Genomic DNA, 27,933 nt, shown 5'->3' with positions numbered 1-27,933 from the left:
CACAAATAGGCCAACTTAAGGTGCAAAGGGACTCATATGTCCACCTTAAGATTGGAAAGTTATAGTTCTTTTTAAGGACAAACCCATGAAGATGCCGACCTAAGGTGCAAAGGGACTTATATGCACACCTTAAGATTGGAAAGTTATAAAGCTTCGACTCGAAGACTTCATGGACTTGATGACGTCGACTTGAACACTTGGAAAACTTTGAAGATTCAGCAGACTTTGCAGACTTCAACTTGAAGACCGACAAACCTGAAGATTCGGTGGACTTTGATGTTTCAATATGAAAAATTTGAGGGCTCAAATACTTCCACTTGAAGACCGACGAGTTTGAGGACCTCCGCCTGAAGACTTCAGCTTGGAGACATAGAGGGCTTAGATATCTCAACTTGAAGGGTGGCAAACGTGAAGACTTCAACTTGGAGACTTGCTTAAAAGTTTCAGCTTCTCTTTTGCTTTACATTGTCCGACTTTTATCTTATTCGCAAAATTTTCAGCTTTAAGCGCTTAAAATAAAAGATTCATATTTTGTCGTGGGAGAGTCTAAATAATGAACCATTTGATTTCTCGAAAACAATATCTAAAATAAATCCAAAATTTAGAATCAAACACCTTCAGAATCACCGCAGATAATATTTTGAAACCAACTTTAGATTCCACCACATTGAAAATTTTAGATTTCCGCAGCCTCACCAAAAAATATCTTGGTGTAGAAATATTAAAATTGCAAATAGTTTGATTTATTGAAAACTAGACTTCAAAATCTAGAACATATTCAAAATTCTCAATCTAACAACTTCAGAATCATCCCAATATTTTAAATTCAACTTTATATTGCACCACGCTATCAATTCTGGATTTGCGCAGTCTCACCAAAAAATTCATATCTTGGTGTAGAAATATCGAAATTGCAAACTGTTTGATTTCAAGAAAACTAGACTTAAGATCTAGAACATATCCAATATTCTTAATCAAACAACTTTGGAATCGTCCCAGATAATATTTTGAAATCAACTTTACATTGCACCATGCTATCAATTCCAGATTTGCGCAATCTCACCAAAAAATTCATATCTTGGTGTAGGAAGGTCGAAATTATGAACCGTTTGATTTCTTAAAAACTAGACTTCAAGATATAGAACATATCTAGAATTCTCAATCAAACAACTTCAGAATCATCCTAGATAATATTTTGAAATCAACTCTATATTGCACCACGCTATCAATTCCAGATTTGTGCAGTCTCACAAAAAATTCATATCTTGGTATGGAAGCCTCGAGATCGGAAGATGTCTTACTTGACATCAATCGAAATTAAAGAGCTATATTCTCACGAATATCTTGAGTTCAAGTCTCACTGAATATGAACGTTGTGCCAAGCAATCTTTTCCTTATACTTGTGTTTCCTTTTGACGCCTTTCTTCTCTTCCCTTTTTTTTATGTAGAGGGAGGACTTGGAGACCAACGAACTTGAAGGTTTGGCGAACCTGAAGACATAGAGAATCCCTAGACTTCAATGCAAATATTTAATATCCTCTTAAAATTGGCCTATTGAAGATATCAATTTACCATGGCGGGTTGCCCCCTTTAAATCAAATGAGATCAAAGTTCAGCAGGAGGATGACATTTCAGCTTGATCTTACATTCCTTCATACTTCATTCGAACAACAATTGGGGCAATATGTATCTTTTGAACTTATGCGACTGAACTTAGAATGAAACTCTAAGCTGCCTACGTATCTCGGTGAAGAAGATCAAGTCATACCGTAGTTCAGACTGGGTGATTTTTTTATTTTTATTTTTGTATGTCCTAACCTTTTCCTAGGATGCCTCTTTCGAAGTTTTAAACCTAGTTGGATCCTTTTTTTTGTAGGGGCCGTACACAGTTTAGACTCATACGGGCCAGGAGTGTAGCAACATGCAGTTTAGGCTCATGCGTCAAGGAGCGTGGCAACTTCAAGGATAATACTTCTTTAAAAACTTGCCATTGATAGGGCCGATTCTCATGCCATTTGCATCAACCAACTTGTATAACATTCAATACTTGAAGGCGAACTCTTTTATTAAAGGCGCGAGATAATCGAGCTTGATAACATTCAAAACTTTGTTGAGCTTCCAACCTCTTCTCATCAAGAGCCTTCAACTCTGCTAATCGTAGTCGAGCATTTTCTTCATCAGTGATCCCTTCTTGAATGGTCAATCGTAACGAAGGTATTTGACGCTCAAGTGGCAAGAAGGTTTCGACTCCATAAACGAGTGAATAAGGAGTCACCTGAGTTGGTGTGCGGTGAGTCATCCTATATGCCCATAGAGATTCTTCTATAAGGTCATTCCCATCTCGTTTGGATTTGGAGACGACTTTCTTTAAAAAGTTGCATAGAGTCTTGTTGAATGCCTCAGCTAGACCATTGGCAGCGACATTGTACATTGAAGAGTTACGTTGCTTGAAGCCAAAGAGATCAAAAATCTTGTTCATCAGCCTATTATCGAATGGCTTTCCATTATCCATTATTATGCAACGAGGAATGCCAAAGCGATAAATAATGTTTACTCGGATGAAACTTGCAACATTTTCCTTCTTTACTTCCTTAAGAGCAATAACTTCAGCTTATTTTGAGAAGTAGTCAGTTGCAGCCAATATGTATAGGTGCCCACCAGAGGACTTTGGCAGTGGTCCAACAACATCCAATCCCCAAGCGTCAGATGGTTAGGATGCAACAGTCGGGTGTAACACTTCAGGAGGTTGATGAATACAATTCGCATGGAATTGACAAGCCTTGCATCTTCGAGCATAGTCCAAGCAATCTTTTACCATCGTTGGCCAATAATATCCCATCCTTTTTATATGGAAGTGGAGCTTTGGTCCATACTGGTGTGACCCACATACCCCAGAATGTGCTTCTTGCAAATCTTGGAGTGCTTCATCTTCCCCTAAGCATCGCAAGAGTACTCCCTCGAATGATCTTCTGTATAGGGTATCTTTGTAGTAAAGGAAGCGAGGTGCACGACGACAGATTTCAGTTCTTCTCCACCTATTTTTTGGAAGTATCCCATAGCACAATAGTCGATAATGGGTTGTCGCCATTCTTTTTTCTCGACTTCAGAAATAACGACAAGTTGATTGAGTTCATTTTCTTCACCTTCAGCCTCATTTGGCGGCGGTACTACCCATTTTTAGCAGATAGTAACTTGTGCTTGATCAGGCAGGGCTAATGACGAAGCTAGGGCAGCTAACACATCAGCCTTCTTATTTTCTTTCTTTGGCACATGCTGAATAGTCACATCACCGAGCCACCCTATTAACTTTTTAGCGTAATCATAATATGGGCGTAGTTCAGGCTTCTTAACCTCGTAACTACCTAAAAGTTGATTGACCACTAACTGGGAGTCACCAAAGACTTGCAATTGCAATTGCTTCATATCAACGGTCATTTCAAGCCCAAGTATTAATGCTTGATACTCAATAACATTGTTGGAACAAAGTTGTGTCAAGGTGAAAGAGTATGGCAAGACTTCACCTTGGGAAGTGACAAATACTACACCAGCACCAGCTCCTCCACGATGTGCAGCACCATCAAAGTACATCTTCTATGGAGGTTGAACTTCAACAACCATTGCATCCTCATCAGGTAGTTCTTCAGTTAGCTCCCAGTCTATTACGCCCCACAGTATTACGTCGATGTTATGCTCTGCAGTAATATATTACAATGATGTTACACTTCGCAGTAATAAGTTACGACAATGTTGCACCCTACAATATTTTACGTTGAATTTGTCGTAAGGTAATTGACATCAGTCCAAGGAAAAGATTATTTGGATATTATAAGGATTATGCTATTTCAAACAAGTGATGAGTAAATTCGTGAAGGTGATAGAGGAAGCAAGTCAAAGAAAATAAATTTTCGTCCAAATTTAGCTTGTTGGAAAAAATATATGGCCCGAGCTAAAATACATGGTATTTATGGTTTAGTACCATACAAGGTACCCCATGGCCATGATAGTAAGGTGTATAAAGTATATTAAAAGTGGTACTATTTTAAGAAAGTGAGAATAATTCTCAATCATGCGGGAAATTGGTTAATTACCGGGTAACGGGATACTACCTAGTTAACTAATAACTAGTGGTGGATTAATTTAAAATTTTGGATAAGGATCCAAAGCATGAACATGGTGTGAGCACGTAATTTTTTCCCTATATGAATTACTCCCACAAATTCAAAACAAAATAATTTTTTTCCATTGTTTGCAATTTTGTGAAGTTTTGTGGCACTTTCCGTCAATTGTTTGCATTTGTCTATGCACGTTTATTTTATTTAATTAATGAAAAATATAAAAATATGTTGCATTTGCATTTAGGATTTAATTTTATATTTTTTGAATTAAGCAGTAAATTAGTTATTTTATAAGAACTGGAAAAATCACAAAAATAGTTATTTTTGCACTTTTAATTTTAATTGTTAAACTTTGGTAGTTTTTACTTTAATTTGATTAATTGTTGTTAATTGTTAATTAGAGTTAATTAATTTAATGTGATAGCATAATGGGATTAGGAATTAATTTAGTTTTATTTTTAAAATAAAAAAAATATTAAAATTAAATTAATTAGAAAATTGAAAAAAAAGGAAACAAAAGAGGGAAAGCCTGACTTGGGCCAAGTTCTTTCAATTTCCACAAGCCCAAACCATTTGTTCCTCCAATACCCGTCCAAATTACCCCCAAAACCGGCCCAAACCCGCTCCAACCCGGTTTGCCCCGTCCATAACCCAAACAACCCCATCCATAACCCAAACGACCCTGTTTTACTTTGGCTGAATCCCAGCCGTTGATTTACTTCAAATCCAACGGTTGGGAACTGTGGGTATTGACAGTATAAAACTGTCTGAACCCTTGCATCCCCCCCGTCTCATTTCTCTCGTCTCCTTTCTTCAGAGACCGAATCTAAAACCCTAAATCGCCGCCCTCAGCTTCCACCGCTCTTAGCCAGCGACGTCGGTCCCAAATCGACCCAAAATAACATCCTACAACCCCCTTCATCCCCTCATTCCAAACCTTCACTCCATTTCCCTTGAAACTTGCTAGAAATTCTCGATTCTTAAATCTAAGGTTCGAGCCCTAGAAGCCAAAGCCAAATCTACACATGCAAGGTCATTTCTCAAGTTTTTATAAGTATTCAGGGCCGGTTTTATCACAAAATAATGTTATTCTCTTGTTCTTGACAAAGAACAAGCGATTGACATTATTTGGAGGTTTAAATCGGAAGTTTAGTCGCAAATTCAAGCCTGAGTCGGTGAGTTCTGCTTTTCCAGTTTTCTTTACCAGGCTTATTCCTTGATTTTTGCTTGGTCTGTTGTCAACGGCTTGATAATTTCTGATTTCACCTCGTTTGTTTAGCATTTAGCTTAACTTATTAGGTTTTAAGTTTTGTGAAATTGTTTAGTTGTTTTCTTATCGTTGTCATAATTTGCTCGATCTGGTTCAATTCATTTTGTTGTCCGGGTTCTGAATCAATTTCAGACTTCACTCCAAGGGTTTGGTTTAGGGTATTAGGTCAGAATTGAACCCATGTTTGGTTTAACCATTGGGCCAATGTGACCCATACCCGTTTGGTTTCAAATGGTAAATAACAGGGTCCTGGGGGATATTTTGGGAATTTAGGTTAAGGGAATCTCTGAATAATTAAATTAGGAAGCTTCTTGGAAGCTGGGGTGGGGACTTAACTGAAGTTCTGAATTTTACACTAAGGATTTCTGAGCAAAAACCAAAATTTCAAAAGGTTCTAAGTGCAAAATTGAATTATTTTAGGCAGCCCTAAATGCCTTGCCTATAAAGGCACTCTACCTTGATATTCAAGGAAGACGAGAGAGGAGAGAGGTAAAAATTCTGAAAAATACCAACGGCTAAAAATCTAAAAAAATTTGTTCCATTGATTTCTCTGCTTTGAGTTTTGAAGTTTTCAATCACTGAAATATTTTCTGATTCTCTCCGAGATTGAAATGGTTTAGATTTGGATTTATGAAAGTTTTGGGTTGAATTCTATTGGGTGGTTACTGTTCCATTAGTTTCACAAGCTGATTTCACTGCTGATTGTTGATTGTTAAGTCTGGGTTAGCTTCTGACTGCTACTGTCCAAGGCTGATTCCCCATTTTCTGTTTGTTTGGCTTTTTAGGTATTTCCTTGGCTTTTTATGTGACATATGGAGTTCAAATCTGAAAACATGTAACCAAAGTGGAAGATCTAAGAATGAATCTCACTTTTACTGAATATCAGTCTTTGTTCAAATAGAGTTTTTCCCTGTCTTTGTGATAATTTAAGCTTTTTTTCATGGTTGTCCATTCCACTGTGTTGATACTCTTATGTTTCATCTTCAAAAGTATGTTTTAGGCTTCTAGTTCATCATGTAGTTCTGTAATTAAGTCGAAGGACCTTGTATTTAAACATTTGAAGGACGTGAATGCTTCAAATCAGTTAGGGCATATCATGATGGTTTGGTTTAAATTTGTTTAAGTTAATGTTTGAATTCCATGTTCATGATTAGTATGTAGCAATGTTCAATGTTCATCGCATATTTAAGTTGGTTATGTATTGAGTGTGGCATGATAATGACTAATTAGTAGGTTTGAATCCCAGGTATCTATTTCCGTAGAAACGTTTCAAAAGGATATACAACATGTCATTAGGGTCGAAATTTCAAAATCTTGCATTTACCTTATCATAATGTGCTGATTCATCGTTAGAGCTTTATTCAGGATCCATTGATTCGTTTGTGCCGGGTGTGAGGCAAAGGATTTGATCCTTGGTTCGTAGGTTTGGGGGTATATACCCACCCGTGAAATTTGGGCTTAGCTTGGGCCCATATTCTGGGTTCACTTGGAGACAGGATAATGGTCCATTTGGGCCCTATGCGGTTCTGCTTTAAGAAAATTTGCCGCTGATCTTCATGAGCCCAGATTGTTTTCAAACAATTGGCCTTTCTTTATACGCTGATCCCTTTAAATGTTAGTGTCAACACCCGCTGAAGTAAGCTTGTTTTTTTACGAATTCCCTATGCTTCTAGTTAATTAGCTAATCACTTTAGTTAATGGAAGTGCGCTATATTAGGCGACACAAATAGTTTATGCCCCTCTATGATTTAGTTTGAATTCCCTTTAAAATTGGAATTGAGTTCCATGCCAAACAAAATCTCAAGTGCATGGCCCTCGTGTAATTAATCTTGTTTTGATCCTTAGAAATCGAGGCACGCCACTTAGCAAATTTTCCATGGCCCCCGCAACGCTGCCAATGCGTAGTTGCTTTAGGCGCGTTATTTTATTAATTTACTTTCTTAAACTCGGGTGTGCATTTCATGTGACCCAAATCCAAATCTTAACAATGTTAACTAAAATGTGTCTTGTGAGCACGTGATTTTTGCTTCACGCGACAATCGCTCCAAAAAGAAATAAAAAATATATAATTGGCCCCGCTGTACAATTTCGGTTTTCTGTGCGGCACCTTTGATTTATTTATGACTTTGGCCCATTTTTATTTATTTACTTTATTAAAATAAAATTCAAAAATATGTGTCCTGCATAATTCAAACCGTATTCCGGTCGTTAAATAGAAAATCGTGATTAGGCATTTTCGTCCGTAATTTTATTTGGTTTGACCTTACCTGTTTTGAAATATTTTAGTATGTGTGCAAATAATTGTATTTGAGTGTGTATTTAATTTTAATTTGATTTTTGGCTTAGTTTTGTTTTAAAATAAATAAGAAAAAGAAATAAAAAATAAAAATAAAGAAAAAAAGGGAAAGGAAAGACCCCTTCCGGACTTGGGCCAATTTGTTAAAATTGGCCCAACGAACTCAGCCCAAACGGACAGCCCAAGCCACCAGTCCAAACAGCCCACCCCCAGGCCATGAAACGACGTAGTTTAACACCAAAGCTACGTCGTTTCGATGCCAACCCATCACCACCGTTGAAATCAAGCCGATCCAACGGTCCAGATCTTTCACCCGTAATTCCACTACCCGACCCGTTACCCGAACCAATTCTGACCCCTACCGAGCCAAACGACGACGTTTCGTTTAAGCCTTCAGATCCAAGCCGTCCATCTCGTCGCATCCGACGGTTGTAATCAATCCCCCATTCCATATATAAGCCTCATACCGCACCCTGCCCCCCTATCCAATACCCCAGCTTCCGTCTTCACCTCCTTCCCCACAAAACCCTAGCCGCCCCCTTATCCCTCGCCATTAATCCCGGCGGCATGAACGCCGATGACCTCGCCATGAACACCATAGGAACCCCCTCACCACCCTGAACATAGACCTGTTAACCGTTTAGTTCGAATCACCCCCCAGGTCCTCGAATCTTCATTTGAAGATTCGAGTCAAAACTCGATCTACTCAGTTTAAACCCAGTTTCATACCAGACACTCCCCAGACCCCCCTCGTGACCAAACCATACTTGGTTTGGTCCGAATCTGATCAGGGAGGCATGAATCCCAGATCTGAGTTTTGGAAATTTGGTGTTCCCCCGTCACTGGTTCAACCGAAGAGTTTAAGGTCTAATGGACTTTAATCAAAGTGTTTCTCGTCTGAGAAACACTTCGTTTAAAGTCCATTCAGCCTTAAGAAAGGCCTGACCAAGTCCGAGTTAAGGTTTCGATCTTTTGCGGTTTAAAGGTGAGTTTTCTTTCTTTTCTTAGTTGTTTTTGGTTTGTTTGGTTGTTGTAAGGGTCCGTTCGTTTTCTGTTTATATCTTTGACCTCTATCAACTGTGCTTCAACTACTTCGCCTGAACCTCTGTTTGTTTAAATTCCCCCCTCCTATTCTGATAAGGCATTATGTATTTGTTTGTGCAAGTAGCTGATTTTCGAGTTCGGACTGACTAGTTTGACTCCTCGAGTGTATTCCTGCTTAGTCAGTATAATACGAACCATGTATCAATACTGTTTAAATGTCTGATTTTTGGCTACGATTGTGTATGTTATAACTAATATAGTCGAGTCGACAAATGTCGTCAGTTAATTTCAGTAGTTCGAATGTTAACGATTGAACATTTTGCCTGCTGCAACTTTGTTTGAATCAAAAGTAAGAATCAAGTAGGGTCATTTATAGTTGTATTTGAATCTGAAAATAAAAGGATAGATTGTTAAGCTGCAATCTGAATTGAGGGCATGTGCACTTGTGCACAGCATGTGCATTGTGCACTTGTGCACAGCATGTGCATTGTGCACAGCCTGGTTCCTGCACAAAGGCCCCTTTTGAATTAAAAATAGTTTGACAGCATGTGCTGTCAAAGCACACCCCTGCTGCCCATGCTCTACTTTAGTTTAAGAAGTATTAAACCTCACTTAAAAGAGTAAGACTGTCAGGGAATATCATGGGGGGATTTTGTTAATACTTAAATAACTAATGGGAATCTGAAATGGAAATGCACATGGGAGGGACTGGGGTATTCTGAAAAAAGGCTGTTAAAAAAGATAGTTTTGAGGTTTATAAAAGGGGAGGAGATGCACAGAAAAAAAGGGGGAGACAGACTGGACCTTGAGGGCTGTAAAAGAAAAAAAACCACACACAGTGAGGATTTTCTGGGGAAAGAGAGCTGATAGAAGGGGATAGAGGAGGAAAAGGGATACCATTTGATATTAGAGTAATACACAGAGAGAGGGAGATTGATAGATACAAAGATTTTGATACACACACACACACACACACACAGACAGAGATTGATAATAAAGGGAGGGGATTACACTGATAGAAGAGGGATTTGATAAGAAAACAGGAAAAGAGAGTTGTCTGAAAACACACGGACAAAAATAGAACAAAGAGAGGCATAACACAAAAAAAGGAACTGCATTTTTCTCATCTTTGTCTTGATTCTCAACTAGTCTGGAGGTGCTTGTTCCATATTGACTTATCCTGAGTCTTGTTTGAGATTACTGGTTGTGTGAAGTGTCAGTCCAGTTCTGGACCCATTCTGGTCAAAATCTGATTCCATATTGCTGGGAATTTGCTACATTCTGCCGTCTTTCATTGGTTCTAAGTTGCATTCTGGCACTGGGTTTTTGCTTCTATTTGGTTACCTGCTGTTGCTGTTGCTATTTGGTTTCCTGCTGCTGCTGACCTTTCTGCTTCATTTCTTCTTTGCATTTCAGCATTCAGTGTTCTCCAGGTACACATTTCAGATCCAATTTTGGTGTTAACTGTAACAATTCAAAAGCATGAAATGAAAGGAGTTCTTGAAGAAGATTTAGATGTCTGTTTTGTATTGCTTGTGATATACTGACTTCTGTTGTATAAATTGATTAGAGTGATTCATTAATGAAAGATTAGTTAGATAATACTTAATCAAGTTTAGCCTCTTGCATCTTAGTTTATAGTTGTTTACCAGTACAAGATGTAATGATACAATACATAGAAGGCATGGAGAATTGGTATAGATTTTTTGACTGGATTCCTGTTTAGCTATAATGATATGCATAGGATAAAATGCTTCCGCCTTCATAGTAATGCTCTGTTATTTTAGTTTCTTTCATCAGAACCCGCTAGGCAGTATATAGGAGCACGTTCGAACCCCCGTTGGTAATAACGCCTAGCAAGTTAATTCCTTTAATCCAGCCTAAATAAGTCTAATTTCGACTCAAGAGATGTTTTAGATATAAGCATAGCATTTTGTCATGTAATTTCTTTTTGTCAAATTAGAACATCTCTCATAAAAAATATGATTTTCTTTGCTTTATAAATAATTAATCGGAAATCAATAAGAATCAGGCCCAAAGCATATACTTGAATCAACATGTATCTTCCTTCTTTCTATTTTAGACTAAACATAGCAAAGATGTAGTCATCGAAGATTTATCCTCTTTAAATAAAAATGAGACGAGCCTCGACAAACAAAACAAGCTGCGGGGCCCTCTAAATGTGTATATTAAAATATTTAGAATTCAGGACAGGCCGTTTTTAGCAAATTTTGCGGCCTTCCCAAAATAACAATACGCTAGTTGCTTTAGGCGCGCCTTTAATAAATTACGTTCTTAAACTCGGGTACGCATTGATGTGACCCAAATCCAAATCTCAACGGAGTCGAAATGTGTTAACAACTACGGGTGCATTGATTGTGACGTGGTTCGAGATGCATTTTCACAACGTTGTAATTCCATAAAATAAGTGATAATAATAAAAGCGGTTTAAACTTAATAAAAGCACATAAGTCACAACATGTTTTTAAATCGGATATTTAGCCATTATAACAATTTAAGCGACCGTGCTAGAACCACGGGATTCGAGGGTGCCTAACACCTTCCCTCGGATCAACAGAATTCCTTACTTAGAATTTCTGGTTCGCAGACTTCATTTGGAAAAGTCGAAAAATTTCCTCGATTTGGGATTCAAGATAAACCGGTGACTTGGGACACCAAAAGCCAAACCTTTCCCAAGTGGCGACTCTGAATTAAATAAATAATCCCATTTCGAATATTGTCACTTAAATTGGAAAAACTCCACTCGCGCATTTAACCCTTCGGGGCCGGGCGCGCAAAAAGGAGGTGTGACAGCTCTGGCGACTCTGCTGGGGACTAATGGACCCAGAACCACTGGTTCAGGGTTCAAGAATTCGAGCTTAGAATAATTGTTATATTTGGCTTTATTATCTGATCTTTATTACATGTTTTTGCATAATGTGCTAAATGCTGTCTTTTACCGCTTTGATATTATCTGAACTGTATATAAACTGTGCCGAAACCCTTCTCTTCTTACCTCCGGGGAGAAGCTCGCTGGTCGAGACTCCCTATTCTGTTAATGTCAATACCTAAAATAAGAAAGAGGACGGACAAGTTACAAAGCCGGACGATCTCGCGGGTCCCCGGTACGTAGCCCCTCCTCGACTCGAGTTGGTCCGCTCGGGTACACAGTCTAGAACAAATACCAAGGTTTAAACCTAGTATAACGAAACTTCATGCCGGATCCCTAGTAGGAACGTTTATTTGCATCATGTTGCATTTGACTTAGGGGGCTCAACACAGGGGTTGGGTCCGTCTAGGACAGGCAACCTGAATTGAAAAGACCACCCTGCTGCATCCTATTTGGTTTTGTGCATTTATTTGCTTCGATTCCGCATGCTGACCGGTTTCTAAAAAAGAGGAAAATAGCAACGTGGGGAGATAATTACTTATTTTGGAAAAATAAAACCAATGTTCAAGTATTGTCAAAACCTCACTGGAATTGTTCTAAAAAAAAAAAGAAAAAAAGAATAAAAACAAAATTTGTCTTCTTAGTTTGAATTATTAAAAAAAAAGGGGGGTATATATATAAAAAAAAAAAAAATTTCTTTCACTTTCAAAATCAAAAAAAGAAATGGTATTTATTTTAAAAGTAAAAAAATGGAAAACTCATAATTCAAAAATTTTTCTTTTGTAATACCCTTTCTATAAATTCCGACGGATAGTCCAAATATGGCAAAAATTATTTTTTCTTTAGTCTTTATCTTTCTTCAAAAAAAAAACAATAAAAAATACTTATTTCTGATTTTTAAGACCCCGAACTACGCCGGTTTGATTCTCACCGGATGTGAGATACGTAGGCAACCCTCGTCGGGTTCAACCCCCATTTTGCTAAAATAAGCCAAAATCAAAAAAAAAAATATGTTTCAAATTTTTTTTAAAGAGTCATAAATAAGTCAGGTGATGCTGTTTTGACATGAATAGCCGAATGTTCCCGAAAGGGACGCCGGAAGGTTGACTTTGCATAAATAGCCACTTTTGGGTTTTGCTTAGCATTTTTTAGACCCACACAGCCTTAAAATCTTCGTCCCCGAAGTGCTTAAAGGCCGTGTTCAAAGCTTGGTCCCCTCTGTAAAATATTTTGAGTCAGTCATTTTTGTTAAAATCACCTTAATAAATGTGCAGGATGAGCACGATGCAAAATGAACATTTTTCAATAATGACCAAAATCCCTATCAAGTTACGGCTATGGTGGAATGATCTAGGTGTTGAAGGGCAAAATGAGGTTAAGAAAAATCTGAAAGGTCTTGTGGGTCTGTTGGAAATCCAGCCTCGGGGAGATATCATAAGAGCTTTGGTTACCTATTGGGACCCGGCGCACAATGTTTTCCATTTCTCTGATTTTGAGCTCACCCCAACTTTGGAAGAAATGGCCGGATACATCGGGAATACTGAACTTCCGTTGAAGGAAAAATACTTGGTCGCCCCAAGAGTCGTCACGGTACATCGGTTCCTGGATTCATTGAAAATACCTAGAACAGTCCACAACCCGGATCTAGCAGCCGGATTCTGTACTCCATGCTTCATATATGATAGATACGGTCACGAGGGGGGATTCAATAATCCAATCAACAAACTGTGCAGCAAAGGAGTTCGTCAGAAGTGGGACGAGCACAGACGGGTGGCGTTCATGATAACGTTTCTGGGTCTTCTGGTATTTCCCAGGAAAGATGGAAACATTGATTTGAAGATATCTGGGGTCGTCAGCACTTTACTCACGCAAAGCAACAGTACTCTCGCGCCTATGGTGGTATCCGACATCTTTCGAGCTCTCACAGCTTGTAAAGCTGGGGGAAATTTCTTCGAAGGTTGTAACTTGCTTTTGCAGATATGGATGACCGAGCACCTTTGCCATCATTCCGAGATTTTGAGCCATGGTTCCCCGGGAAAGACCCGCATAGAAGAATCTTACGCGAGAGCCAAAGAGATCAGTTTGCCCGAAGGAGTCCTGGCTTGGACCTCGTTCTTTCAAGCTCTTACTGCCAGCCAAATACAATGGAAGTTGGGATGGTTGCCCGTTGATGAGGTCTTATATATGTCAGCGGCTAAAACTCATTTCTTGCTGATGGGGCTTAAGAGCATTCAACCTTACGCACCCGGCCGAGTTTTAAGACAGTTCGGAAAATGCCAGACAGTACCTCATGAGGAAGATCTAAGCACTCAAGCAATTGAGATAAGCCCTAGCGGACAGTTCCCAGAAGCAAAGATTCGCCAAATCTGGAATGAGGGTCAATATTTGAAATCAGATACTTGCGTGCGGGATCAAGCCAAAGGAGAAACGGCGCCAGGTTACCTTGCATGGTACAGAAGGGAACTCGAGCATGAAAGGCCAGCTAAGAGACCCCACATCCGGAATTTTACCGAATCATCACAAAAGCAGTGGGATTGGTTAGCAAAAGAAAGAGGCTATTGCACCGAAATCAGCGGGTTAAAGCAACAAGTGGAAAAATTGAAATATGAACACAACGTGCAAGTTGCTACCGATCTGGGAGAACGGAACAGGTTGATTCAAGAAAATGAAATGCTCAGAGCCCAGATCAAACAGATAAGGTTGGATGCAGATAGACAACCAAGGCGTCGATCGGACGAGCAGCTGATAAAAGGGCTAAAAGGTGAAATCAGGGAATGGCGAGATGGTTTGGAGAAATCTGAAAACATCATAGCAGAGCTCAAAGCACAGTGGGATACAAGAACGGATAAGCATCGCAGGTACCTGAATCGATTGGAAAGCGACCATGAGAAGACTGTTGCTAAGATAAAGAGAGAGATGGCTGCACTTGAGATCAAAACAGCTAATCAGGCCAAGGATTTCCAAATTGAGAGCAGATACTGGTATGACTCAATAGCCCAGATGAAGTTGGAAGTACGACGACTGAAGCATCAGCATGTACAAGATGCTCAAGTTTTCAAGATATGCAGCGATCAGACAAAACGCCTGCTCGTAGAGAAGAAGCAAACCAGAGATAGGATCAAGGCCATTGCCCATGCCATCACCAGACGATGCCTACGATGTGAGAACATGTCCAGCGCTACCGTCCTCTCGGCAGTAATGGGTTATGTCAAGCAGACTATGCACGAGCTAGAGCAACTTGAGAGGGATCTCACGCCTAGGACCGCGGCGAGGCCGAACGACGCCCCGCGGAAACCAATTTTTAAAACCATAATGCATTCATAGGTCAAATCTGTATCTTAGCATCTTCTGCCTGTTTTGTCATCAGGGTGATTTTTAGTCTATTTTTTGAGTCTAGGTTTATTTCCAAAGTTTGCTTTTTCTTTTGCAAAATGTAGTTTGTAATAGACTGTTTCAATAATAAAGATTTTGTTTCTTTCACGTTCATTCGTGTTTTCGAACTACGTAATGATCTGATTCACGTGAGTATCGTGATACGTAGGCAATCCTCATCGGATCCGATCGCATTTTATTTTGCTACAAAAAAAATATAAAAGAAAAATAAATGAAAATAAAAAAAAAAAAAAAAGAAAAAAAAAGGGGGAAAATAAGAGGAAAATACCGGAATGACGCATGCTCTCGTAGCAGACATATAGTAATCCACTTAACTGTATAGGTGCATCATGCCCAACGTGAGATTAACTATCTGTTATTTGCTACAAATTAACCATGCGCTTGTCATTGAGCATGTTTCCAGGGTTTTTGAAAAGACGGTTGGTTTGGTGAAAGTCTGGCCTCGCACTCATACTTCACGAGGTCAAGGAGAGGTGTTCAACTACCTATTGTTAGGACCAGAAACAGTACTCACACCTACTTCACCAGGTCAAAAGGAAGTGTGGAAATGTCTTCGGAAATTCCATTGCAAACAGTCCCCGTCTCTGAGGAGAGCTCAATCTCAGCCGTCCTCACGCCTGAATCCGCAACTGCAGAAGAAAATAGAATCCTGCGGCTCCGCATGTTGGAAATGCTGGATGATTGGAACAATGGGAAAGAGCCGCCAAGTGTCGTCCCCGGATTCCCTGAATTATTCTCCAGGTCAGGTGGGACTTCTAATGTCCCCATAAATTACCCTGCTACCCCATTCGGGTACCCAGCCAACTCCGTTTTCTCCGCCGGATCACCTTCTGAGCCTCATCCCCGAATGTCGGCCACCGATGCAAGCATGAATATCTTTACTGCATCGCCTTGCCCAGCTACGGCACAGCCTGCCACATACAAGCCAAGCTTTGACTCATCCTCTTTTACATTCCAAGCACCATCGTTCTCAATGGAACCAACCAGGTTCGCTACCAACAATAATCCTCTACCGCCTCAGTGCGAACTCGCACCGGGACAGGATCAGAACCCCAGGATTGCAGAACAAAATGAGATTGCTAAGAGAATGAGAAGCCTTGAACAAAGTTTGAAGAATATGCAAGGTTTGAGCGGGCAAAAGAGCGTCTCTTACGCCGACCTGTGCATGTTCCCTCACGTGCACCTGCCGACGGGTTTCAAGACCCCCAAGTTCGAGAAATACGATGGGCACGGTGACCCCATTGCACATCTTAAAAAATACTGCAACCAATTGCGGGGAGCCGGCGGAAAGGAAGAACTGCTAATGGCATATTTTGGGGAAAGCTTAGTAGGGATAGCTTCGGAATGGTATATGGATCAGGAAATGTCCCGATGGCATATATGGGATGATCTCGCCAGAGATTTTGTAAAACAATTCCAGTATAACATCGACATTGCGCCAGACCGAAACTCTCTGTCGAATTTGAAGAAGAAGCCTTCGGAAAGTTTTAGAGAGTATGCTATCAAGTGGCGTGAACAGGCGTCGAGAGTAAAGCCTCCCATGGATGAAGTGGAAATGGTCACTACCTTTCTCCAGGCTCAAGAGTCTGACTATTTCCAAAACATGATGTCGGCCATGGGTAAGCCATTCGCGGAAGCAATCAAGATAGGAGAAATGGTAGAGAATGGGCTGAAAACGGGTCGGATTCTGAGTCAAGCAGCCCTAAGGGCAACCTCTCAGGCCATCCAAAGCGGGTCTGGAGGGACGACAAGGGGGAAGAAGAAGGAAGAAACGGCTATGGCAGCCTCTGAAGCAAGGGAGTATCGTCATCACAGGCCCCATTTTCCGGAAAGGGCCTCACAACACTACTACCCCCACTCAAATGCGGCATATGCTCATCAACCTTATATGGTCATGAATGCCCAACCTTATAACCATTCACCACAACAAGCCAACCGAGGCCCAGCTCCACCTCCCAGAAATCAGCCTCCTTACCGCAACCACTATAACCCACAACCCCCGCAAAATAACTACCGCCCCCAAGAGCCACCTCGACGGCGGACTTTCACGCCCATCGGTGAGCCATACTCGACTTTGTTCCCAAAGTTGGTTCAGTTGGGTTTCCTACAACCCATCCCTCAAACAAGGCAAAACCCGACATCTCCTTCTTACAAAGCCGGAGTCAGATGCGCCTATCATTCAGGGGCCGAGGGGCATGATACAAACGACTGCTGGTCATTGAAAAGAGTGGTCGAAAATTTGATAGAGCAGGGGAAGATAGTGCTAAGGGACGAAGAGATCCCAAATGTAACTAACAATCCATTGCCCGCTCACAATAATGGGCCGCTGATCGGCATGATTTGTGAAGACAAAGAGTTCGACCCTGCCTTGAAAGCCATAATTGCCATTGTCGACACAGCGAGGAGGCCTGAAACAGACCAGAAATCAGAAAGGGGGGAGGAGGCCAAGGCTGCAGAAAGCAAGCCTGAAAAGAAGGTGGAGAAGAAAGTAGTACCAGCAAAGGGTGGAGTTCTTTACATACCACGAGGTCAAGCCAAGAAGACGCAGAACTTCGGGATCAAAAAGACAAAACCTATGTATGTGCCAAAAGGGGCCTATGTGGTCCGGGGGACGATTCAACCACCTCGGCTGAATGAGCCAGTGGTTATCGGACGCGTGCCACAAAAGCCAATGACCAACCCGTCCACAGTGCCGTGGAATTATCAAAAGACTTTGGTAACATATAAAGGTAAGGAGGTCATGGAAGAACTTCCAGAAAATACTTTCGTTGGAGGGTACTCAAATACCCAAGAACTGAACAACGCCACACAAAGGCGCTTCCCTCCAAAGGAGCCTGTGAGTGTTGAAGAAGCGGAAGTGTTCTTCAAGCAGATGAAGATGCCGGATTATGAAGTGATAGACCAGCTGCGCAAGCACCCTGAGCAAGTGTCCATGCTGTCACTATTAATGAAGTCAACCGAGCATCAAAAGATCCTGCTGAAAACCCTGAATGAAGCATACGTACCGGTCGAAACCTCGGTGGAGCAACTAGAGCGGATGACAGAAAGATTCTTCGCCGTCAACCAAATCTCCTTCAGCAAGAACGATCTACCCCCGGAAGGAGCAGCACACAACAAGGCATTGCATTTAACAGTCAAATGTGAGGACTACTATGTCAAGCGGGTGATGCTGGATGGGGGATCAGGTGTTGACATCTGCCCGCTCTCCACGCTGCAAAGAATGGAAATTGAGACCGGAAGAATCCGACCCAACAACGTCTGCGTGAGAGCTTTCGATGGTATCAAGAGAGACACCATGGGAGAAATAGACCTGTTGCTGGTCATAGGACCAGTCGAATCTCGAGTCACTTTCCAAGTGATAGACATGGACACATCATACAATTTCCTCCTTGGCAGGCCTTGGATCCATGCGGCAGGAGCCGTGCCTTCTACTCTTCACCAGATGGTGAAGTTCGAGTATGAAGACCAAGAGATCGTGGTCCATGGAGAAGATGAACATGCCATTTATCGGGACCCATCTATCCCGTATCTTGAACCAAGAGAAGGGAGTGAGCATACGGTCTATCAAGCTTTCGAGGTGGTATTGGCAGAGCAGCACGAAGAGGGAGTACCTTGCCCCCAGCCTTTCTTGTCTAACGCTTCGGTTATGGTGGCCAAAGAAATGATCCGACACGGATTTAGGCCAGGGAAGGGGCTTGGACGAAATCTTCAGGGAACGACGGAACCCATTACTTTACCAGTCGTCAAGAAACCTTTTGGACTAGGTTTCAAACCTACTCCAGCAGACGAAAAATGGGCAAAGAAAAGGAGAAATGAGGGCTGGAAGTTGCCTCAACCACTGCCGGATTTACATGCGACTTTTGTCAGGCCAGGGTACACTGAAGAAGAAGAAGATGAGGTCTTCACAGTTGAGGAAATCGAGGAAATATGTGGGGCAATGAGGGAAATGCTCTACGAGGTCCACATGGTTCAACCAGGCGAAGGCACGAGCACTGCTGAGATGATATACATGGGGCCAAACGCCAAGCTCCAAAACTGGGAGATCACGCCATTCCCAACTAGACGGAAGTCCGGGTAGACCTGTCCTGCCACCTTTCCTGTATCACAAGTTATCTCCGGGACATAACTTGAACGTTTTCTTCTTTTCATTTGTTATTCCGAATTCCTAGTTGTAAACGTTGTTGTCTTCCAATTTTCAAAAGAAAATAATAAAAAAAAATCATCATTGCTTTCCTATTCTTTCTTTCGTCCTGATTTTATTACTTTTCCTCTTATCTTCCTTTTCAGTCCTAATAATGCGGCTTTAAATATGACATGCTTGCGGACTTCACGCCCAGGTCACAATGAGCTATTTAATTGCGAATTAATGAATCCAGAACCAGAATATGATGCGGAAGAGGCTTTTAGGGAGATAAACCGAGAGTTGGAATATTTCGAGAATAAACCTAAGCCGAATCTGAATGACACTGAACCGGTAAATTTAGGAACCCCGGAAGAAATCCGGGAGACCAAGATAAGCATTCACACGGACAAGAAAACGCGAGAGGCGATAATTCAACTTCTTCTTGAATTTAAAGACGTGTTTGCTTGGTCATATGATGACATGCCGGGACTAGGTGTCGATCTAGTGGTTCACAAATTGCCGATTCATCCTGATTGTCCTCCGGTTCAACAAAAGCAACGAAAGTTCAAAACCGAGGTCAGTGACAAAATTAAAGAGGAGATCACCAAGCAACTGAAAACAGGAGTGATCCGGGTAGTCCAATATACAACATGGTTGGCGAATGTGGTTCCAGTACCGAAAAAGGACGGGAAAACTCGAGTATGTGTAGATTACCGAGATCTGAACAGAGCAAGTCCTAAAGATAATTTCCCGCTGCCCAACATCCACATCCTCGTTGATAATTGCGCCAAGCACGAGATACAGTCTTTCGTAGATTGTTACGCTGGGTATCATCAGGTATTGATGGATGAAGAGGATGCCGAGAAAACTGCCTTCACCACGCCTTGGGGCACCTACTGTTATCGGGTCATGCCATTTGGTTTAAAGAATGCTGGGGCTACTTACATGAGGGCCATGACCGCCATTTTCCATGACATGATGCATCAGGAAATAGAGGTGTACGTGGACGATGTTATAGTCAAGTCCAGGACACAGGATAATCACATCCAAGACTTGAGGAAATTCTTCGAGAGACTAAGGAAGTATGACTTGAAGCTAAATCCAGCCAAATGCGCTTTCGGAGTTCCGTCGGGTAAACTTTTGGGTTTCATCGTAAGCAGGAGAGGTATCGAGCTAGATCCGACTAAGATAAAATCTATCAAAGATCTACCTCCCCCAAGAACGAAGAAAGACGTGATGAGTCTTTTGGGCAGGCTGAACTACATCAGTCGGTTTATTGCCCAGCTGACGAGCACGTGTGAACCCATATTCAAGTTGTTAAGAAAAGATGCGGCGATTAAATGGACAACGGAGTGTCAAGAAGCCTTTGACAAAATCAAAGAGTACCTTTCGAATCCCCCAGTCTTGGTCCCTCCCGAACCAGGGAGGCCACTTTTCTTGTATCTGACAGTCTTGGAGAACTCCTTTGGCTGCGTCCTGGGGCAACACGACGTGACCGGGAAAAGGGAACAGGCGATCTACTACCTGAGCAAGAAATTCACCAGCTACGAGGCCAAATACACTCTGTTGGAGAAGACATGCTGCGCTCTCACATGGGTTGCTCAAAAGCTGAGGCATTATCTCCAAGCCCACACTACATTCCTCATAAGCAGGTTGGATCCCTTGAAATATATATTTCAGAAACCAATGCCTACTGGGAGACTGGCTAAATGGCAAATCTTGCTTACGGAGTTCGACATAGTTTACATCACTCGCACGGCAATGAAAGCCCAGGCGTTAGCAGATCATTTGGCCGAAAACCCGGTCGATGAGGAATACCAGCCATTGGATACCTATTTTCCAGATGAAGAGGTAAACACCGTAGAAGCGATCTCGGAGGAAGCTCATGTTTGGAAGATGTTCTTTGACGGAGCCGTGAATGCCAAGGGTATAGGGATCGGGGCAATTTTGATCTCACCTGCCGGTCAGCATTATCCCGCCACAGCTAGACTTCGTTTCTTCTGCACAAATAATACAGCTGAATATGAAGCCTGCATTATGGGCATACATATGGCAATCGATCAGGATGTCAAAGACTTACTGATTATGGGAGACTCTGACCTGATCATCCGGCAAGTTCAAGGCGAATGGGAAACTCGGGATGTCAAACTTATCCCATACCGACAACATGTGGAGGACCTCAGCAAGCGCTTTAACTCAATAGAATTCAGGTATATTCCGAGGTTTCACAATGAACTGGCAGATGCACTTGCTACTCTGGCTTCTATGCTACCCTACCCGGGCAACGCCCACGTCGATCCTTTGGAAATCCAAATCAAGGAAAGACACGGTTACTGCAGTGTAATCGAGGCGGGATCAAATACGCAGCCTTGGTACCATGACATCAAGAAATTCTTGAAGACACAAGAATACCCCGAGCATGCAACTGGAGATCAAAAGAGGACCATTAGGCGACATGCAAGTGGTTTCTTTTTGAGCAGTGAATTGTTATATAAGAGGACTCCGGACCTCAATCTCTTAAGATGTGTCGATATCGAGGAAGCAAGAAAGATCATGCACGAAGTACACGCAGGTGTATGTGGACCTCACATGAACGGGTATGTCTTAGCGAAGAAGATCCTTAGAGCAGGTTATTACTGGATGACCATGGAAAAGGATTGCTTTAGCTTTGTCCGGAAGTGTCATCAGTGTCAGGTGCACGGTAATTTGATTCATGCACCTCCCACAGAACTGCATCCCATGTCCGCACCTTGGCCATTTGTCGCTTGGGGCATGGACGTCATTGGACCAATTGAACCAAAGGCTTCGAATGGACACAGGTTTATACTGGTTGCCATCGATTACTTCACAAAGTGGGTAGAGGCTGTCACTCTCAAGTCGGTCACCAAGAAAGCTGTAGTGGATTTTGTACACTCAAATCTTATCTGTCGCTTCGGTATTCCTGCGACTATCATTACAGATAATGCAGCAAACTTGAACAGTCACTTGATGGGAGATGTGTGCGAGCAATTCAAGATAACACACAGGAATTCCACTCCTTATCGGCCAAAAGCCAATGGTGCTGTAGAAGCTGCAAATAAAAACATCAAGAAGATTTTGAGGAAAACAATACAAAGTTCCCGACAGTGGCATGAGCAGTTACCTTTTGCGTTATTGGGGTATCGCACTACGGTGCGCACATCGGTGGGAGCGACTCCTTATCTTTTGGTTTATGGAACCGAGGCCGTAATACCGGCAGAGATAGAGATTCCTTCACTTCGAATCATTGTCGAAGCAGAAATCGAGGACAGCGAGTGGGTTAAGACTCGACTGGAGCAATTGACGTTGATTGATGAAAAGCGGATGGCTGCAGTTTGTCACGGACAGTTATACCAACGAAGGATGGCCCGTGCTTACAACAAGAAAGTCCGACCTCGGAATTTCGAAGTAGGACAATTGGTACTGAGGCGTATTCTGCCGCATCATGAAGAAGCAAAAGGAAAGTTTGCCCCAAATTGGAAAGGCCCATACATTGTGAGGAAGATACTGCCGCGGGGAGCATTGTATTTAGGTGATATCGAAGGAAATGACCCCGACACAGCAGTAAATGCAGATGCAGTCAAGAGGTACTACGTCTAAATCATACTCCGGTGGTCCTGACACATTTGAAAATGGCAAAGGTTTTATTCCCCACTACTCCCTAAACACTACCCAATCCTCTCAAAAAAAAAAAAAAAAAAAAGAAAACAAAACAAAACAAAACATTGATTGAGCCCTGAACTACGTTTGACTTGATTCCGAAAGGATACGTAGGCAGCCTCTCCCTGAGGTTCAGTCACACCAACAACAAAATCCATTCACCCTGAAATTGAAAACCGGGGCATGTCAGGACACTTGAGAAGTTTAGTCTCAGCTACCTCTCTTCACCAGGTACAAGCCTTCAAATCAATTACCAAAGATGGTGGGAAACCAATAAGCATCACAAAAGGAAACCAGCACACCCTGAGTTGAGAGAAATAAAATGAGAGAGTCTCGGCGGTGAAAACCTTCGGGCACCACGAGGCGACGGGAGAAGAGAAACCAAAATGAGAGAGCTTGTTTAGTAAAAACTCGCAAAGAGTGCTATCAAGCGACGACAGGAAGAGAAATGAGAGAGGTCAGCCAGCGAAAACCCGCAAAGGGCGCTGTCGGCCGAAAAGGATGACGCCACCCCAAGAAAGTCTCGGCAGAGTGCCACCAGTTTGGAATCACAGGTCCGTTTCTGGTTCAGGAAAACGCAAGCTCTTAGAAGGTCAGACGTCCAGTCCAAAAGGCATGTCATGTCATTTAAAGCCAGCGTTATCTTCCTCAGATAAGTCTTTCTCTCCCCGAAAAGGGTATTTCTTTTCTGATTTGTTTTCCCCTGCTTTGTTTCTTTTCGAATCCCTTTTGCATTTTAACCCCGAGTTCAGGACACACCGGAAAGGGTAGGTGGCATGGTTTGTTTACACGGAATCCCGTCTCATGAAGGAAAGCACCTCATCTCGTTGATATGATTACCCAAGCATGATGAATCATGACGTTTGATGGTGTTCCGGAGAAAAGGAAAAGAGAGAAATCTTGAAATCTTCCCCAGCAAGTCCACCTTCGGACGAATCCCCACAGAGTCTCCCCCCTGTACAAATCCCAACAGAGTCTTGTACAATCTCCCACAGAATCTCCCCAAATTATAAAATTATAAAAAAAAAAAAAAAAAAAAAGAAAGGAAAAAATGGAACCTCCCCAGCACATCCCAGCGGGTCCTTTTGTAGACATCCCCAACAAGCTTACCCCAACAAATCCTAGAAATCCCACTTTGAAATAAATCCCCCAGCATGCCCATTGTACAAAATCCACACAAAGAATCCACTTTGTAAATATTCCCCACAAAGCTTCCCTTTTGTACAAATCCCCACAAAATACCTCCAATAAAACCCCCGTTGAGAACCTCCAAGCAAAACGGGACACAAAAAAAGAGAGCCTTACGAGGCAAATCATCACAGAATCTGGAAATACAAGCCTGAGCGGTCTAAAGGGTTTCGTCATATGAATCAAATCAATGGCGGGACTTCACAACAGAAATGAAGACGCAACAAAGCAACTGGGAACGATCGAGGTCACCGAACCGACCGTCATTTCCGAACTAACAATTGTTCTTTATCTGAAAAGTTGAAACAGGTATAATCCAAGACAACCGTGCAAGAAGCAGGTGTCGCCCAAAGAGGAAGGTACAAGAAACATTTTGGCAATAAGGAATTCACTCGAAAGGTAAGCTTCCACGAAACTCCCTTTTATCTAAAACAAGAAAACTCAAAAATAGATCGTGTAGTATTCTCGAGCTTTATCCCCAGCCAGTCAGCATTAGGGTTTTAAACCCTAAACTGAACTTTTCCCTTTCAGCCAGCATTAGAGTTTTAAACTCTAAACTGAGCTTTTCCATGCAATCAGCATTAGGGTTTTAAACCCTAAACTGAATTTTCCTTTAGTCAGCATTAGGGTTTTAAACCCTAAACTGAACTTTTCCTTTTAGCCAGCATTAGAGTTTTAAACTCTAAACTGAGCTTTTCCATGCAATCAGCATTAGGGTTTTAAACCCTAAACTGAATTTTCCTTTAGTCAGCATTAGGGTTTTAAACCCTAAACTGAACTTTTCCCTTTCAGCCAGCATTAGAGTTTTAAACTCTAAACTGAGCTTTTCCATGCAATCAGCATTAGGGTTTTAAACCCTAAACTGAATTTTCCTTTAGTCAGCATTAGGGTTTTAAACTCTAAACTGAACTTTTCCTTTTAGCCAGCATTAGAGTTTTAAACTCTAAACTGAGCTTTTCCATGCAATCAGCATTAGGGTTTTAAACCCTAAACTGAATTTTCCTTTAGTCAGCATTAGGGTTTTAAACTCTAAACTGAACTTTTCCTTTTAGCCAGCATTAGAGTTTTAAACTCTAAACTGAGCTTTTCCATGCAATCAGCATTAGGGTTTTAAACCCTAAACTGAATTTTCCTTTAGTCAGCATTAGGGTTTTAAACTCTAAACTGAACTTTTCCTTTTAGCCAGCATTAGAGTTTTAAACTCTAAACTGAGCTTTTCCATGCAATCAGCATTAGGGTTTTAAACCCTAAACTGAATTTTCCTTTAGTCAGCATTAGGGTTTTAAACTCTAAACTGAACTTTTCCTTCTAGCCAGCATTAGAGTTTTAAACTATAAACTGAGCTTTTCCATGCAATCAGCATTAGGGTTTTAAACCCTAAACTGAATTTTTCCCTTTCAGCCAGCATTAGAGTTTTAAACTCTAAACTGAGCTCTTCCATGCAATCAGCATTAGGGTTTTAAACTCTAAACTGAACTTTTCCTTTTAGCCAGCATTAGAGTTTTAAACTCTAAACTGAGCTTTTCCATGCAATCAGCATTAGGGTTTTAAACCCTAAACTGAATTTTCCTTTAGTCAGCATTAGGGTTTTAAACTCTAAACTGAACTTTTCCTTTTAGCCAGCATTAGAGTTTTAAACTCTAAACTGAGCTTTTCCATGCAATCAGCATTAGGGTTTTAAACCCTAAACTGAATTTTCCTTTAGTCAGCATTAGGGTTTTAAACTCTAAACTGAACTTTTCCTTCTAGCCAGCATTAGAGTTTTAAACTCTAAACTGAGCTTTTCCATGCAATCAGCATTAGGGTTTTAAACCCTAAACTGAATTTTTCCCTTTCAGCCAGCATTAGAGTTTTAAACTCTAAACTGAGCTCTTCCCTTTAGTCAGCATTAGGGTTTTAAACCCTAAACTGAACTTTTTCCTTTTAGCCAGCATTAGAGTTTTAAACTCTAAACTGAGCTTTTCCATGCAATCAGCATTAGGGTTTTAAACCCTAAACTGAACTTTTTCCTTTTAGCCAGCATTAGAGTTTTAAACTCTAAACTGAGCTTTTCCATGCAATCAGCATTAGGGTTTTAAACCCTAAACTGAACTTTTTCCTTTTAGCCAGCATTAGAGTTTTAAACTCTAAACTGAGCTTTTCCATGCAATCAGCATTAGGGTTTTAAACCCTAAACTGAACTTTTTCCTTTTAGCCAGCATTAGAGTTTTAAACTCTAAACTGAGCTTTTCCATGCAATCAGCATTAGGGTTTTAAACCCTAAACTGAACTTTTTCCTTTTAGCCAGCATTAGAGTTTTAAACTCTAAACTGAGCTTTTCCATGCAATCAGCATTAGGGTTTTAAACCCTAAACTGAATTTTCCTTTTAGTCAGCATTAGGGTTTTAAACCCTAAACTGAACTTTTCCCTTTCAGCCAGCATTAGGGTTTTAAACCCTAAAACTGAATTTTCCTTTTAGTCAGCATTAGGGTTTTAAACCCTAAACTGAACTTTTTCCTTTTAGGCAGCATTAGGGTTTTTAAACCCTAAACTGAATTCTTCCTTTGTTCGGCGTTAGGGTTTTAAACCCTACACTGAACCTTTCCCCAGCTAGTCGATATTAGGGCTCCAACCCTGAACTGAGCACGCATATCCTCTTTCATCAATTTTATGAACTTCCTGGTGAATAAGTAACGAAATTTTCCTAGTGAAACTGGGGCAGAAAATTTCGTTTGTTTGTTTCTTTTCTCCCGCAGGTCTGACCTCGAGCCACATGGATCGAAATGACCCACGAGATAAATCCCAGTTCGGAATCAAAGAAGAAAAAGACAAAAAAGAGATATCCCGAGATATCAGAGTAAAGGGAAAGCAGATCGACTCCAACATTTGACTAAGGTCCTGACCTCTGCCGGTCACATTTTATTCGGTATCCTGGGGATTAAAAAACAAGTCGCCGCAACTCGCAAGCATCAAGATTCAGATCAGAGTCTACAAGCAGAATCAGCTAAGACCCAAGATCAAGTCGTAAAAGAATCATAGATAGGAATCTTGTAACTAGCAGTTGACATACATAAAAGTAGTTAGTTCAGTTTCCAATTTTCGCTTGGTTGTAATAAGGCGGTCAGTGACATAGCAGTGACAACAGCAGCAGCAGTAACGGCAAGCCTTGCAGTCCCATGGTAGCCCCAGCTACCAAAACTTCTCGAACTACATTGACCTGATTCCTGTTTAGCCCAGGATATGTAGGAAATCTTTGAAGCAAGATTCGGTCAGATCTTTCAAAAATGCTTCATACGGAGTGGTCTATAGGCAAAAATCGCTCATACACGCTCACTTGATCTTTGCACGAAAACCCTTCGTGTTTCCGAACAAAGAGGGGCAGCTGTGAGCACGTGATTTTTGCTTCACACGACAATCGCTCCAAAAAGAAATAAAAAATATATAATTGGCCCCGCTGTACAATTTCGGATTTCTGTGCGGCACCTTGTGGATTTATTTGTGATTTTGGCCCATTCTTTATTTATTTACTTTATTAAAATAAAATTCAAAAAATATGTGTCCTGCATAATTCAAACCGTAATCCGGTCGTTAAATAGAAAATCGTGATTAGGCATTTTCGTCCGTGATTTTATTTGGTTTGACCTTACCTGTTTTGAAATATTTTAGTATGTGTGCAAATAATTGTATTTGAGTGTGTATTTAATTTTAATTTGATTTTTGGCTTAGTTTTGTTTTAAAATAAATAAGAAAAAGAAATAAAAAATAAAAATAAAGAAAAAAAGGGAAAGGAAAGACCCCTTCCGGACTTGGGCCAATTTGTTAAAATTGGCCCAACGAACTCAGCCCAAACGGACAGCCCAAGCCACCAGTCCAAACAGCCCACCCCCCAGGCCATGAAACGACGTAGTTTAACACCAAAGCTACGTCGTTTCGATGCCAACCCATCACCACCGTTG

At 41.3% G+C, this 27,933-nt stretch overlaps 2 protein-coding genes across 2 annotated transcripts; both read right to left on the bottom strand.

Annotated features, from left to right (window-relative positions):
- Positions 1-2,020: 2,020 nt before the first annotated feature.
- LOC138882316 (uncharacterized) lies at positions 2,021-3,088 on the bottom strand. Its single transcript, XM_070162914.1, has 2 exons — positions 2,891-3,088; positions 2,021-2,590 (listed from the first exon to the last, which is right to left on the bottom strand). Exons 1-2 carry the CDS (start codon positions 3,086-3,088, stop codon positions 2,021-2,023), a joined length of 768 nt encoding a protein of 255 aa, XP_070019015.1.
- An 89-nt stretch (positions 3,089-3,177) lies between these two features.
- On the bottom strand, positions 3,178-3,588 carry LOC138882314 (uncharacterized). Its single transcript, XM_070162913.1, has one exon. It carries the CDS (start codon positions 3,586-3,588, stop codon positions 3,178-3,180), a length of 411 nt encoding a protein of 136 aa, XP_070019014.1.
- Between the last annotated feature and the right edge of the window lie 24,345 nt (positions 3,589-27,933).

The sequence above is a fragment of the Nicotiana sylvestris genome, chromosome 2, assembly GCF_000393655.2.
Source record: "Nicotiana sylvestris chromosome 2, ASM39365v2, whole genome shotgun sequence".
NCBI lineage: Eukaryota > Viridiplantae > Streptophyta > Magnoliopsida > Solanales > Solanaceae > Nicotiana > Nicotiana sylvestris.
Note: the sequence above shows the minus strand (reverse complement) of the source record. Positions and strands in the feature narration are given on the sequence as shown.